Genomic DNA, 16,100 nt, shown 5'->3' with positions numbered 1-16,100 from the left:
ACAAAATAGACAGATGTGCTGTGATAATAACCAATTGTTTTTAACCACTCACAATAATGATATAAATTCTGTTATGTTTCTACAATCCTATTAAGTTGCTATGTTGTTTCTGTTTCTATACCATAAAAATATGATTGTATCATTTAGTGAATGACTCGGACAATACAAGTAGTGTTAAGATGTGAGACTGACTTTAAGGCCAGCTTTGTATTTATTATACCATAGTAATTCTATAACTATCGTATTGATAATCATTTTGTTTTTATATGGCTGCTGTCCTTCAAATAATTAAATTCACTTTTCAGACCTTGGCAAGTAAATAGTAAACTTAATAAACCTTTTTTTTTAGGTAATTAAAATCTAAATAAGTTATAAAACATATTCATTTAACTCATTAAGATAGTCATTTGCACTTTCCTTCTTTAATTAAAATATACCACTTCTAATAATGAATACTTTTTTTAATCTTTCCTGTAACCTATCTATATACTTTAGTATAATTTTAGTACAATAATGGAACAAGGGAAAAAGAAAGTGAGAAGTTTGTCAGATGTATAAGAGAGGGTAAATGTTACTAAAAGGAAATGTAAAGAAAAATAAATCATAGAAAAGAAAGATTACTAACCAGGGGCGCCAAGATGATTTATAAGCAATAATCACCTACAGTTATATAATACTTGAAAACTTAATGTTTTCCTATCAAAATGAAAGTAGAAAGAAGGTTTTTTACAATCTGTCACTGTCAAACTTTCCAGGCTTATTTCACAATTCTGTCCTCTGTGCATTCTATATTACAGTCAAATTGAGTTACTTCATATACATTTTTCTCATGCCTTTAAAGGAATTCATTTCTTCCTGACCTCCACATCTTTCCTGTAATGTTCATTTTGTCACTTGTTATACTACTTCTATCCTGATACTCTCCTTGCTCCCCATGTCAAAAATTGCATTGCATTTTATGTTTTGTGTTTCTGTGTTCTAAAAATCTAGCACATAGGAGGGACTTCATAAACACTTAATAAATGAGTGAATGTATCCTATGAAGTAGGTAGAATGAAAGGACAATTTTGTTTAGTTTACAGATAATAAAGCTAAAGATCAGACTTTTAGGAATTTACTCTATGATCATGGACAAGTAAGTTTAAAAACTGTGGTTTGGACCCAAAGTCTAGTCTTCCTTTTTACACTAAACTGTTATGCCTCCACTCTTTCATGAGGATAGACCATTGAGATAGAAGACCTCAGTGGGATAGTGGAATAATTCTTCTTGATCCTCAAATAATTCATTGTCTTTGAGTCAAAGAGGACTTGATAGAGTGTAAGATGTAAAAAACAAACAAACAACAACAACAACAACAAAAAAAAAAACAGGAAACGTAGCGGAGTTAATTTATGAAGGGCTGGCTTTGAATTCTAGAGGATTTTGTATTTGATCTATAGAAGTGATAGAGAGCCATTAGAGTTTCTTCTTGGGGCAGAGAGAGATGTGTGTGTGTGTGTGTGTGTGTGTTGTAAAGCACCAAATATCAAATAACTTTTGATATTTGATTGACAAAAGAAAATCATTTAAAATTACCATGAGGTGGAAAGTGTTTCAATTTTTAAAAAAATATTAACATGGTGGTTTAATAAATGTTTTATGATGATATGAATTACATCAGAATATATAATATATTAATTACCTTATATATCAGTAGTTACTAGCTTCACTCCATTTCAGGAGGCATTTATAGCAGGTGTTCTGCTAGAACCTGAGGATATAAATACACAAACAAGAAACAGTTCATCATTGTTAGGAAATAAGTAAAAAGTTAAGCATCAGGCTCACTTACTGTCCAACCTATATAAACAGAAGTTTTACAGTAATATAGTCTAGCATCCCTACTAATAATGTTATCATATAACATTTTTACTATATTATCACATAGTAATTATAGCTTCCTATTTAGCAATTAAAAATCCATTTCTCTTTCAAGAATAGAATCTTGAAGACTGCAGTTTATATATAGTTGAAATCTCTACAGATTATCATCCAGAAGCCAGTGTTGTATAGGGCAAGAGTTTCTTGGTGATACTTAAGCAAAATGCTTATTAACTAATTAATCTATGGTTCCCTAGATATATCCTTTTTAAGGATTTCATCTTTAATTTGTTTTATATTAATTAGGCTTCATATTTTAAAGTTCAGGTCTACTAATGTTCTAGTTATCAGTGATAAAAAGATATAAACTTAAGTTTAAAAAAAGCTAATCTTGTTTGAGGCCAAAATCTAGTCTTATTTATTATTACTAATATTTTAAACTTTTTTTCAAGTTTGCCAAGTTTAAGGCCACTGTTGGATGTGTATTACCTGCCGCTTACCAACATGAGGATAGCAAGAACATTCTGCTTCACCAACAATGGACAAGCATTGTATCTTGTCTCACCTACAGAAATTCAGAGACTCACCTATAGTCAAGAAACTTGTGAAAATCTCCAGGTAAATGGCAAAAATATTAATAGTGTTATCAGAAGTAATTTCTCTCTTAGGCATCCATATATACTCTTGGTTCTTGACATCATGGTGATGATTTGTCTGATGACCTTGTGTGATCAAGTTTAAAACCTCTTCTAGTAAGAGGACATCATATTCTTCATCTCTAAAATGAGGAGATAGTATTAAGTCTTTTTTTTTGTTGTTGTTCTAAATTATATCTTTCCAGTTAATATCACAATTCCCTAATTATGTATAACCTTGTTTGTGTTTTAATGGACAAAGATTTTTCATAGATATCTTTTGTCTTTAAATAAAATTTTAATTAATTTTTCGGAGCAAAACTCACATATGATTTTCCCATGTGAGCAGTTTTAATATTCACTAAGATAACAATTTAAAAAGAAGTCCTTCCTAACCTAATTCAAATACTATCTGGTCATGAAACTTTTCTCTAATTTCATCCTCCTACAATTCTAATTTTAGCAATTCTTTTGTTTTTCTCTTATAGTACTTATATGCTGCCTACTATTATAATTATTTTATTATTAAACTCTTCTTAACCTTGCCAGTCATAGTTAGGAAAGGAGTCAGTTGATTAGTCCCCACTCACATTATTCTCTGAAGTCCGATCATGACTTTATATGTCTTTTCAGTCCAAACACTGCTGTAATCAGTGAACAGAGAAAAGAGATTGTGCTGGGCAGATTTCTGAGTTAGTAAAACCCACTAAACAGAAAAAAAAAATGTATATGGGTAAGCTCACTCTTTGGTATTGACCAATTCAACAGTTATGTTGAAATGGCCAAGGTGAAAATAGTTGACAACAATCACATTTTCAATTGCTTTAAAGGAGAAAAGGATATGTCCAACATGTTTGTTGGATGACTGAGTCAAAATAAAAATGATACCTGACATTTTTTGTATATCCTTTTAAAGGCTTTATACTTTTTGTTTCATCTATACAACAATCCTATAGGTATTACAAATATTATTCCCACTTTATACAGTCTCAACAGAAGGTTAAGTAAATTCTCTATTGTCAAATAGGTAGTCAATAACAAGACATATCTTCCTAATTTCAAGTTAGGTACTCTACCTATAATACCACCCAGTCTCTGTTTAATAAATCCAAAATAGGCTGGAACAATAGACTGGAAGATTAAATAAAATAGAGATAAATGTCAAGTTCTTCACTAATTTTTTTGAAAGCTCACTATAGTATAAGATGAGTTATGTATGGCTAGAGAGGCATTATTGTTTAGTAAAAAGAACACTGAGAATGAATTACAGTAATCCTGGCAGTGGCACTTAGTTAAATCAACCTTTCTAGGACCTTCAGTTTATTCATTTGTAAAATCAAAGGGTTGGATTCAATGGCTTTGAAAATCCTTTCCAGCTCTAAATCTGTGATCCATTGTGAAAGAGTTTAGAGACTTTATTGAACTATTAAAAATGAAAGTGAGTCAATAATGTAAAATGGCTATCCTAAAAGCTATGAATTTATGCCATAAGTGGTATAGAGTATAAGAAAACTATGAAGTCTACACTACATTATATTTATTTGTCAGATCATATCAGTAATACTCTGTTTAATTCTTGCCACTCTTTTTAAAGACAGTTCTTAACAATCTAGAGTGTGCCTAAGGGATGACAACCAGGATCATCAGGGAACTCAAAAGTAGGTGTATGAGGAAAGGAATGTCTAGTTGGAGAAGATAAGATGGCAAAGATTTGGAAATCGTGAAATATCTGAAATATTATAAAAGAGAAATGAGATATAATCTTCTTGGCTTCAGAAGAAAAATTAGTACTAATTGACGGAAAGTTGCACTAAAAACGAATGAGCTGTCTAGTAGACAGTAAGTTTCCTGTCACTGGAAGTGTTTAAAGTCTAGGTGATAGTGAATTCATTTGTTAAATAAATAGTTGGGTAAGATGCTTTATTTCTATATTTAATTCCATCTGTAGAATTCTTTAATATTACCCACTTTTATATTTTACTCATAGGAGAATAGATTATTTTTTGTTTCCATAGTTTTAAATATCACAAGTTTTGTTATTAAAATGTTCCCAACATACTAGTAGCAACAGCATAGATAATATAGTATAATAAAGGTCCTTGGATCTCACATTGAGACTGAAGCCCACATTAGTGTCATATATCTGCAGCTATTGGGGGAAGGGAGAGGAGAGAATATTTGCAAAACTAAAAAGAAAAATGAAAACATTCCATTTTCATTTGATCTTTCGCAGTTTAAGCTCAATTATAAATCTTTTTGTTCTTAGACCAAAAAATAAATAGTACTTGGAAAAGATTGGTGCATAATCTTAAAATGAATACTTGATTATAATCTACTGTATATTTAAAATTTGACTTTAGCAACTGGCAGCACCATTTACACTGAACAAACAGTATTACTATTGATTTGTTGATTTGGAAAACCTTTTCATTCTTGATTTACCCTGTCTTCTGGAAAGCTGGTAAACAGAAATTCAAACTAAGAAAATTTTTAAAAAAGAGATTAATCTATTTCCTGTCATTTGAAACTGATTTTAAATGTTGGAATATGATGTTTTCTCAGTCAAGGTTTCGAGAACTGTTTTTGCCTTCCCTAATTTGCTTTCTCAACTTGTGTTGACTCAGCAAAATTGACACCAGAAAAATCCTCAGGTTTTTTAATTGGCACTGGTGGGTCAGCCTTGTGTCCTGTAAACCCCTCCTACCAGGTTCCTAAATTAAACTAAATTATAGACTTGTTCTGCCCTACTCATGAGAGAATGCTAAAACATTGCTATATAAATACACTATATTTCAAGAAATGAGATACTAAGATTGCTTTGACATACTGAGGGAAATACATAGCATTCTACAGCTCTTTTTTTTTTTAAACTTTTACTATGCTTTTAAGATGGGCTCCTATTTGTACCTTAAAAAATTTTCCTAATGTCAGCTGAGCTAATTATTATCATGAATGATGATTCTTGTATGATTAGGAATTTTTGCTCTCTGAATGAAATATTGAATCTCTACTATATTAGATGGTAAAAATCAAATATAGGTGAATAAGCAAATAGAATCATAAAACTCAGAACAGGAAGCCTCATTTGGCATATAATAAAATGTAGTTTAGAGATGAAGTTATATCTCATCATCACATAGTGAATTTTAAAATCCTAGAAATCATGGTTGGAAATCACCTTAAAAGTCATATATTCCATTCCATACCTAAAATCAGTAATGTTCTCTAAAAATATCCAAATTAATGATCCTTTTTGGTATAACCAAAGCTCAGACATTTGATTCCCAATATTCTTCACCATTACATTGTCACGTCTCAAACTGTTTGTATTCTGTTTGTAATTTAAAATAACTGTAAATATCCATATTTCTTGAAAATTTTATTTTCTTTTTGAACATGATTAATGAAGATACTTTATTAGCTACAACTTTTGCTTACATACAAGGGAAAATATAGTATTTACATGTATATCCAGCTTTGTAACAAAATTAAGTAGGAAAAATAACAATTCGATTTAGAGAAATATATTTTATTGCTAACTTTTTCAGAAGAAATTTTCTAGAATAAAGTTTTGTTCATCCAGTTCATTAATGAATATGTACTTTCACAATCTATTCATAAATGCTAGTATACATTAATAAGATTAAAGTAAATATATACCTTAATGATTTTTGGAATTGCTTTATTTTTTCACTTAAGGGATTTTCATCTTCCTTTTAACAATTATAATATATTTTGATTTCAAAGGAAATGTTAGGTGAACTCTTCACTCCAGTAGAAACACCGGAAGCACCAAACAGGGGTTTTTTTAAAGGCTTGTTTGGAGGTGGTGCACAATCCCTTGATAGAGAAGAACTCTGTAAGTTTAATTTATTTTTATTTTAGAAAAATATATGACCAAAATGAAACATTTAAACAATGTAAAATTTTAAAAATATATGCTATTCTCCAGGATAGGGAAGAAATTGTTTCTCCTATTATTGATTAAATCTATCTTGATTAAATCTTATCTGGTGTGTTGTATTCAGTTTGAGGGCCTACAGTTTAAAAATGACCCTTCTGGAAATCTCTTAATAGTTAGGAACTTTATTCCTAATATCATGCCTACATGTGTCTCTATAACTTTTTTCCTTGACTCTTGCTTCTGTTCTCTGATGCCAATCAGAAAATATTTAAATCTTCTTCCCCTTGAGAACCCTTCAGATATAATTAGTTATCCTGCCCTTCTTGAGTCTTCTTTTCTTTGGACTACACCCACCATTCTTTTAGCCTAACATTGACTATCCTAGATGCTCATATCCTCTGGTTTGTTATGAATTTATAGATTTGAATAAAAATTAAAGTGTGAAGAAGAGTGAAATAAATTGATGGAGAAATTATATAATACAATAAAATTTTGCTTTTTTGGTATTTTCCTTTTTATAACATACTAATTAAGGAATCTCTTGAATTTTATATAATTAAGTACACCTGTTTTCAGAGTCTTTTAAAGTAAATTTGCTTCAAAACATCTACTACTAGGATAATTTTGTCAGTGTAATGAATTTACTTAATTAGTAGAAAAGGTAACAATAGACCATTCATATATATAAATACTATTTTTAAAAATTGTAACACCTTTAAAATTACATATAAATGGTGACAAGTATTATTAATAGTTTGGAATTTTGGAATGATAAGAATTTTTTCCCTTTTTTAAAAAAAATTTGTTATCTTATCAATTAATATATTCAGTTGGAGAATCAGCATCTGGAAAGGCATCCAGGAGTCTTGCTCAACACATCCCTGGTCCTGGTGGAATTGAAGGTGTTAAAGGAGCAGCATCTGGCGTAGTTGGTGAATTGGCTCGAGCCAGGTTGGCATTAGATGAAAGAGGACAGAAACTTGGTGATCTTGAAGAAAGGACAGCGGCAATGCTGTCAAGTGCGGATTCATTTTCTAAACATGCTCATGAGGTATGCCTAGAAAAAATATATTGATTAAAAGAAAAACTTCAAAAATGAAGCTTTTTCTGTGATTGAATATAACAAATTATTGTTTACTCCAGTAGAGTCATGGACTACATATCAGGAAATTGTGGCTTTTCTCATATCTAGCCCCACACACTATTATCCCCCACCAAAGCTTTTCCTTCATCTGTAAAACAAGAGGGTTTTACTAAATAATCTATAAAAAGCCTTTTCATATTAGTATTTTATTTCTCCTTGATTCTCAGACTTTTTGCAAGATGCATTTTCATGTATCAGTCAGATGGGTATTCTGGTACCTTATGTCTACATATATTCTTTTTATATTCTAAAATTAATTAGAGTCAGATAATTAATATTAGAATTAATTAGAAAATATGTAATTTATCATTGAATAAACAAATACTTTCAGAGCTTGCTTTATGGTACTATAATTTTATAAATTGTAATCCATTCATACATCCTTTGTGACTTTTGGTCAAATCCTCTTAATCTTTTCTGGAGAAGTTTGACCACTATTTTAGGGGCCTTTCACACATTGCTTGGATACCAAAGACTTGAAATACTTCCAAGCTTGTTACAACTTTATTTTTTTCCAGAATCAGGAATTTCCACTCATATTCCTGTATTTTACTCTATCTAATACTGGATGTACGGATACCCCATGCAGCTACTAGGAGTTGGGAAATAGATAGTTCCAAGTAGTTCTGATCCTAAATACTAATATTTTATGTTTCTGTGAAGTAAAAGCTCCTTCAAATACACTTCTCCAGTATACAGGAGATGTAGGGAGAGAGGTGGTGGTGATGATGAGTAGGTCTTGAGTTACTGGGTATTGCTTTTTCCAATCACATTATTTTTTAAAGAGACTTAGAGGTGTTATATAATTTATTATTCAGATTCATTTCCTCTAAATATATTTTTAATTAGCCACTTAATACCTGAATTCTAAAATACATAATGCTATTCTTGCCATGGGCCAGGAGAAACTATTAGGCAATAAAAGATGAAGAAAATCAAAGCAAGAACTCAATCTTCTTGAGCTGCATAAAAGCAGATATTTTTCTCTTAATCAAGCTGGCTCTTTGTCTTATATATCAGTCAATCTAATTAAAGCCCTTTTTCCTCCTGATCTTTAAAGCATAGGTTGTCTTAAAAGTGAATTTGTATCAAATTCTTAAAAACTATCGAAGACCTATCCTAGCAACCTCAGTACTGTCTCAAGCCTGCATCTTAGATGAGTTTACCTTTACCCTTTAACTATTCTAAATGTGAATAAGATGGTTTTTAAACATTTATTCAAACATTTTATGATACGTTTTTGATACTTTAAACTTCTAGTTTACAACTCATTACTAACAAAATTACTAAAAAAAATTAATTGTGAGTTGAAATTTTTATTACTGTTTTTTACATATATATGTGTGTATATATATATATATATATATATATATATATATATATATATATATATATATATATATATATATATATATATATATTTCTCTCTCTCTCTCTCTCTCTCTCTTTAGATGATGTTGAAATATAAAGATAAAAAGTGGTACCAGTTTTGAAAGCCAAAATCCAGTTATATCCAACTTTGTCTGGAAGAGGGGAAAAAAAATCCTTTTTTTTTTTTCATTAATTTCTTTAAGACAGAATTGAAGGGGTATTCATCACTGGATACTTTTCTTTCTTAGCACAATCATGCACTGTTTTACCTCAGTCATGTGGCTTTAACTGAGGAGTGTTGTATTTAAAATGCATACACACAAACACACAACTGGAGTATCCATGTATGTCTCAGCCATGAATTAACAGCTTGAGAAGTAGCAGGTCACACAGGACATGAAGAGGAAAGAGAAATTGGCACAAAGTGGCACTGGCAGTCTTGGATCAGTTCACATACCTAGAGATTTTGTGCTATTGTATCAGCTATCAGTGTGGAGTTTCTTTTGAGAAGAGTAATAAATCAGGGGTTCTGGAACTAGAACAGTCATATTTGCATCATTGAAATGAACTATTAACAACGGTTATGAACTTCCCTTCCCCTTAAGTGGGTTGGTCATCATTATCAGTAGCGAAGAAGAATTAAACTGTTTGCCACCATCTATTGAAACAGACAAAAGTTAAAGTATTGCCTATTGATAATGAAAACAAACATAGTTGACCTGTGGATGGACTATTCTTGGATCTCTGTTGTATTCCTATATTCAATCCATACTCTGTCAAGTACAAAACAAGGAGATGAATCACTTTTCATTGAAAAGTGAAAAGAACATGAACTGCTCATATTTCTGGAAATTTCTTTGTAAAATGGCTATGCAGTGTGAAAAGTGAAAAACCTCCATTGTGGTGAGGAGAATACTTCAATGTCTGTTGTTTTTGTTCTCATTAACTCAGCTAATGGTAGTTTTGACCAAAAAAGTTATTGGTTCAATTTGTAAAAATGTTAAAATTGGCTAAAGTTTTAATTTATGCTTGATTTTTTTTTTTTATAAAATGTTTAACCAAATGTACCTTTGCATCTATTTAATTAAAATGGCTAACATGGTTTCATTATTTCAGTAAAATGTGCAACTCCATAATTAGAGGGAAAAAAACTCTTTATTTGCTACCAGTACACTCAGGTGATGAGCCAGTTTAAATTTACTGCACATACTATAACATGGAAAATACCAAGCATCTAATGTCAGTAATTCTATATAAATCTATCCAATGACCTATTTTCTGTAGAATTAATATATTATAAATCTGTATATGTCCTTTCAAAATTTTAATGAGCCAAAAGAGAAAATAATGTACATTTTGGTAAACTAAATTTATTATTTCCAGTACTAGGGTCTAATACTAAATAAGACCAACAATGAAAAATTAAGTACTGGTTTCCCAGTATAGTGTTAATGACAGAAACAAAGGGACTGATTAGATTTGGAAGCAATCTCATATTAATTCAGACAAGACAGTGAAATTCTTGACTGCTCTATTAAAGCAGTAAAAAAGAAGTGCATAATAGGAGCACTAAAATTAATGTTCATTAAATTAAAATATTTTGTTCTGTAAGTAATGATTGTCTTGTTTTTTTCTTTAGAGAATAGAGCACAAATTGATAATATATAAATGATTTTTCTTTCCTACTATAGTGTCATTATGGCATACTTACAACACCTTAACTTTATAGGGTTAGTTATACTTTTTTTTCTCTTTAACCATTTCATAATGAAACTTTTGTGTTTACATCTCAAAAAGTGCACTACTGGACAAAAAATGTTTACATTCAGGTTAGTTTTAAGTATCATTTGATAGACATACTATAAAAGTTGATTCAAACCAATTTAAAAAAAAAGCAGCCTTTTTCTGCAGAAAGCTGTTTGGAATTTGCACAGAGCTCTGATGAATAACTTGTTATTCTATATAATGTTTTCCCTATGATGAAAATGTAGTACTTCACAAATTGCTTTATTTGTATCATATTCCTATACCCTACTGTTCTATGTTATATTATCATAAAAGATATTTAATACCTCTTTGAAAAATACAGTTCAACATATGTTATGGAAAAAGTTAACAAATTTGGAAGAGTTGGCAAGAAGCACTAAGAAAAATATTTTATTAGTCCCCACATGTGTGTAATGCCACATGTGTAATAATACCAGCTATTTAATATGCCACAGGATTATTTTATGCTTGTTAATTATTTCATTTGTGAGTTCACATATTGGTTACATAATGAACTAATATTTAATTGTTTAATTTAAAAATGAAGGAAATTAGTTAAAATTTTACATATCCTCAAATGGATGCTTGGCTCCTTTTCTTCCTTAAATCATGTCACTGATAAATGGCAAATTAAACATTCACTGTAAGATTAGAAAGTTAAACATTCTAAAACATAATATTGGAACATTTTTCAGGGATCTACTTAATTCACTTTTACAATTCCTTAACAATTATTGTATAAAATTTGGTTCTAGTTCTACTTAATCTTCAGTGAAACAGGTTGCCGTAATAATTCCTTAATGATTATCCTATAGAAGTTGATTTTCTTTTAGTAAGTTTAACTACTTAACTTTTTTTTCCTCTTTTAAAAAAATGTAAAAATTATCATTAAGTCAAGAAAAAAAAGGACAGGGCATAGGTATAACAATAAAACATTGGTAATGCAAAGAATAAGGATAATCAGAATGTTTAATGTGCTTCTTTCTTATTTTTTAAATATTGTTCTTTGTTTCATTTGCCTTTCATTGGCCTCTATTTCAAAAGACAAGTACATGTACTTACATACTCAATTCATCTTATTTTTCCAAACTAAAATTCATTTATATATTCATATATGTATGTGTGTATATGTATGCACACTTACGCTTGGAAAGAAACTTGTGGAAAAAGCTCTTATTGTATTTGCCAATATTTTTAAAATTCTGTATAATATGTCTGTGTGATATTAGGAAAGGGTTTATCATAATCCCTTAGATTTGCATTTTGGTTGTGGAAAAAGATTTTAATGTTTTGTGGAGGAATGACTAAAGATACAATGGAGCTATTGTTGATTTCATTTCATTTTTAATAGGAGCACAAAAAACTCCTATTTGTTATATGTAAATTATTACATTTAATTATATTCAGTGCTTTCAAGTGGAGCTTTTTTTTTTTTTATTCTGCCAAATTGTAGATTCTTCTAAATGTTACTTGATGTAAATATCTGTGTTTCCAACAAGTCTGAAAGTGTTTCATATGTTTAAATATCAGGGGTGGGATGGGGAAGGAGGGTGGTTATTTGGACAACACCATAGATTTCAAAGTTTTATCCTCATTTGTATTGTATTTCCATTTGTGTTTGCTTAAAACACTTCTCATATTACAAATTAGAAAGCTATATCCAAAGGTTTTTTTGGTGGGATTTTTTTTTTTTTTTTGTGGTAGACTTATTTTAACATTTTTTTTTTTAGCTTAATAAAAAGCATTGATATTACATGAATTTAAACTTGGAATTTTTTTCTGCACTTTTTTAAGCAATGAAACTTTTTCTTATAATTTGATTTTTCCACATTTCCTAATTCAAATGAAATAGTATATGTGTACAAACACATCAAAATCATAGCCATGCAGATAGCTTTGCTTTTGAAAATTAAATGGTTAAGAATTTAAAAACCCTTGAGATAAAATTTTTCAAGGATTAAAAAATACATATAAAACCAGTTGCTGTATATTAGCCTTCTCAGTCTGAAATTATTGCAACACTTTCAGATTTGTTTCAAGTTCATACAATAATAATGTTATATTTATACATACTGCTAAAGAATATACTTTTAGTTTTCAAAAAGAAATTTTATATATGTACACTTTAATTTAAGAAAAGATGAACTTGTTAAGTCAGAGTACTTAAAAAGTATGTATATTATCCATACAAAAAGTTATGTTTTACGCTTCTAATAAGAAATATATTCGTATCTCATATCGAGATACAAGTAATTAAAAAGATAACGTACTTCACTAGAAATCTTTCACACACTCGGCAAGATAATATCATAGGTCTTATAACCCCTCTTTTCAACATTCTTTATTATTACATTTGGTCGGGGGAATATACCCTCAAACACTCTTAATTGCAAAATCTTTCTCAATAGCTGCAGGTTGCTGTTGGATGCCTACCGTGACTTTTGTTTTAAAATATAAATATATATATAAAATATATAAATAGTTTTTTCAGGTATTTTCTTCAGCATTTTTAAAATAAATTTCCAAAAACTAAAACAGAGTTTATGTATTTTTGTGTGAAGAGATTTCTTTTGTAGTTGATAGAATTTGTTTTTTCAGTTTGATATTTAGTAATAAGTATTACTGTAAATTTTTTTCCAATTTTGATTTTGAAAAGCATAGCACTTTTTTTATCTAAATGGTTTATTTATTCATCTGGGTTAAAATTTGTTGCCCATATGTTAATATTGTTGGATATTTTAGAATTTGAAAATGGGTATGATAATATATGTGTTTATTTACAGCTTTTGTTAATTGAACCTTTCTTTATCCTGAATGATTTCTTATAAAATATAATGTGATCATTTTCCCTGTAGATACAAATTACTTCATTACCATAGAAGTTTCAGATTTTGTAGACAAAAATTGTTTATTTTGGGGAAAGAAAATTAAACATGAAAAGCTTACAATACTTCAGAGAATTAATTTAATTTACTTAAATCTGTTTCCAGTTCAAACAGTTATAACTTTTGCTTTCTACTGCTAGTCATATAATTTACTAAATTATCCTGTAAGCTCATTGTTTCTATCTCTACAAACCCATGTGGATATCCTAATTTCTTTCATGTATGATATTCTAAGCCAGCAAGTAAGTGTACTTCTGATTTGACTACATCTCAGAAGAATAACGAATGTCAGTTTTTCCAATACTTTTCACATGAGGATAATAATTGATGAAAATGTATAGTATATTGTTATTGACTAAATCAGTATTAATTTGGTATAGGGTTTTTGGCTCAAGTACTTAAAATGGGAACAAGTTATTGTGATAGAATTGTGTTCATTTGAAATTTTAGCTGTTTAAATTGTGTTTTCATATTAATGGTTAAAATATTCAGCTAAAAATATGCTCATTGAAAAAAGAAAATAAACATAACAGAAGGCAATGCTAGGGGATACATATTGTGTTTTAAGTATATACATTTTTTTCTTTGTAAATAAACAGTATTATATTACTTTAGACTTGACCTCTACTAAATGTAATAGAACTAAGAAACACATCCTGCTTTCCAGTTATGCAACTGCTTCATTGTAAAAGCACCACCAAAAGATAATATGGTAAAGAAAAAAAGTAAGTTTTTCTACCATAGCCCATTCACTGGGCAAGCATGCTTAAAGTAGAGTTCTAGCTTCTATATAACTTAGACTGTACATGCAGATTTTTTTTTCCTTCATTAAAGTTTCTTTTTAAGTTGGTCTTGCTGAGGCCCAGTTGCTGTCTTAAAGGTAATTATTAGAATATGCATTTTTAAATAAGGTTGCAAATCCATTTGTCTGTATAGTTTCATATGAACTACAAGCATACTGTTGCAAACATTGAAATATGTCAGAATTCATACATATCTCACATTCATGTAATTGAACTCTGTCATTACAACAGAAGGATTAAAATAAGGTAATGGAATATTTTTGTAAATAAATACCTGTCCACCAGGTATTTTAAAAGAAAAAAATGTGTTATATGTTTCTTAAAAAAAAATGTTCATATATGTATGTATATGAATGTGTCATTATTCTGAACGACTCTGATTGGGCAAAATAAACTACTCAAATTTCTCCTGAAACAAAATAAGCCCTTTTCTGGAAATTTTAGTGTTTTAGTTTTTGTTTTTTTTTTCCCTTCTTAAATGTGAGTTATAATTATAACATCAAAACTGTTAAATTTTAGACCAAGGAAGGTTAATTTCAAGACTGAAAATTGCCTGTACTAGTAAAGGGAAGAATTGAAATAGAATGCCAATAGCTAGTAATAACTACCCACAAAAGACTCCTTCCTTGTAATTGATTAATTAAAGAATTCTGCAAGTGTACACTCCTTTTCATGTTATTTTCATTATATTTGAGAAGTTAAAGACTGTGGCAATTGTATCCTTAGATGAATGTGTTAAAAGTTGGGGAAGAACATGGTATTCTTTTGTAATGTGGTCTTTCAACACATGATGGCAGTCCTGTTACACTTTTTTCAGCATTAGGGAAGAATCTGCCATTTCCTATCTATGATTTTGGACAAGATGTTTTATCTCTCTGGGCTTCTGTTTCATTATCATTAAAGAAGATGGACCTAAATCTACCAAATCTACTAAATCTACCAGTTCTAAATCTATTAAAGCCCACGGAAGTATTTTTCTTTATTGACATGGTATCTTGTACTATGCAGGCACAATCAAGCTTTGTTAAATATAATGGAATTAAATACCATATTATCTCCTATTGCTCATTTTAAATTAAGGCAAGCATTTTCTGTACTATTTTCAACCAAAACATTAAATGTTTTTAATTAATATATATACATACACACACACACACACACACACACACACACACACATATATATATATATATATTTGTTTACTAAATAAGTAACTTTTATTTTTGAGTATTGGGATATAAGTCTAAATAAATTAGTGGATATGCTGAAATACAAGTGAAAGTAAAAAAGTAATAAAGAGAATAATGAAAATCTGGACTTTGGGTAAAATCTCAACTGCCAGCTATCTTAATATTCCTGAATTTTAATGTCTGTGATCCACAAAAAAATCTCAAGTATTATAATTGGGAAGATAACTGGCTATATAATGCTACTGTTTGTTAATGGTGTTGCTATTAATTTCATTGTCTCTCTTGAAGCTTCACTATAACTTTGAATTTATCTCCCTTTTACTTTTTCTGTTTCTCAATATGACTGCCCCTATCGGTTTACTACTCATAACTCTAAAATTAAAAAGAGTGAGAGAGAATGCAACTATCTCATTAAAAATTAAAATTAATTTCATTAAATTTCCTTAGTGTGCCTACATTCCCTGGCACTCCTCCCCTTCCCCTGCCAAACAAAGCCCCCATAAAAATACCAAGCAATATCTATCAGGGATTTGTCTTTGT

The 16,100-nt window shown here is 29.6% G+C and overlaps 1 protein-coding gene across 4 annotated transcripts in view; it reads left to right on the top strand.

Moving 5' to 3' along the window:
- STXBP5 (syntaxin binding protein 5) overlaps window positions 1-14,808 on the top strand; it is a 191,881-nt gene extending 177,073 nt beyond the window's left edge. For all 4 annotated transcript variants that reach the window (XM_031937649.1, XM_031937648.1, XM_031937651.1 and 1 more), the window contains 4 exons: window positions 2,314-2,479; window positions 6,244-6,355; window positions 7,231-7,451; window positions 8,996-14,808. In XM_031937649.1, coding sequence (XP_031793509.1) covers window positions 2,314-2,479; window positions 6,244-6,355; window positions 7,231-7,451; window positions 8,996-9,037 — 541 coding nt within the window. In that variant the 3' untranslated portion in view covers window positions 9,038-14,808. The remainder of the gene's footprint in view (window positions 1-2,313; window positions 2,480-6,243; window positions 6,356-7,230; window positions 7,452-8,995) is intronic.
- The last annotated feature ends 1,292 nt before the right edge of the window (window positions 14,809-16,100 follow it).

The sequence above is a fragment of the Sarcophilus harrisii genome, chromosome 4 (genome assembly GCF_902635505.1).
Source record: "Sarcophilus harrisii chromosome 4, mSarHar1.11, whole genome shotgun sequence".
NCBI lineage: Eukaryota > Metazoa > Chordata > Mammalia > Dasyuromorphia > Dasyuridae > Sarcophilus > Sarcophilus harrisii.
Note: the sequence above shows the minus strand (reverse complement) of the source record. Positions and strands in the feature narration are given on the sequence as shown.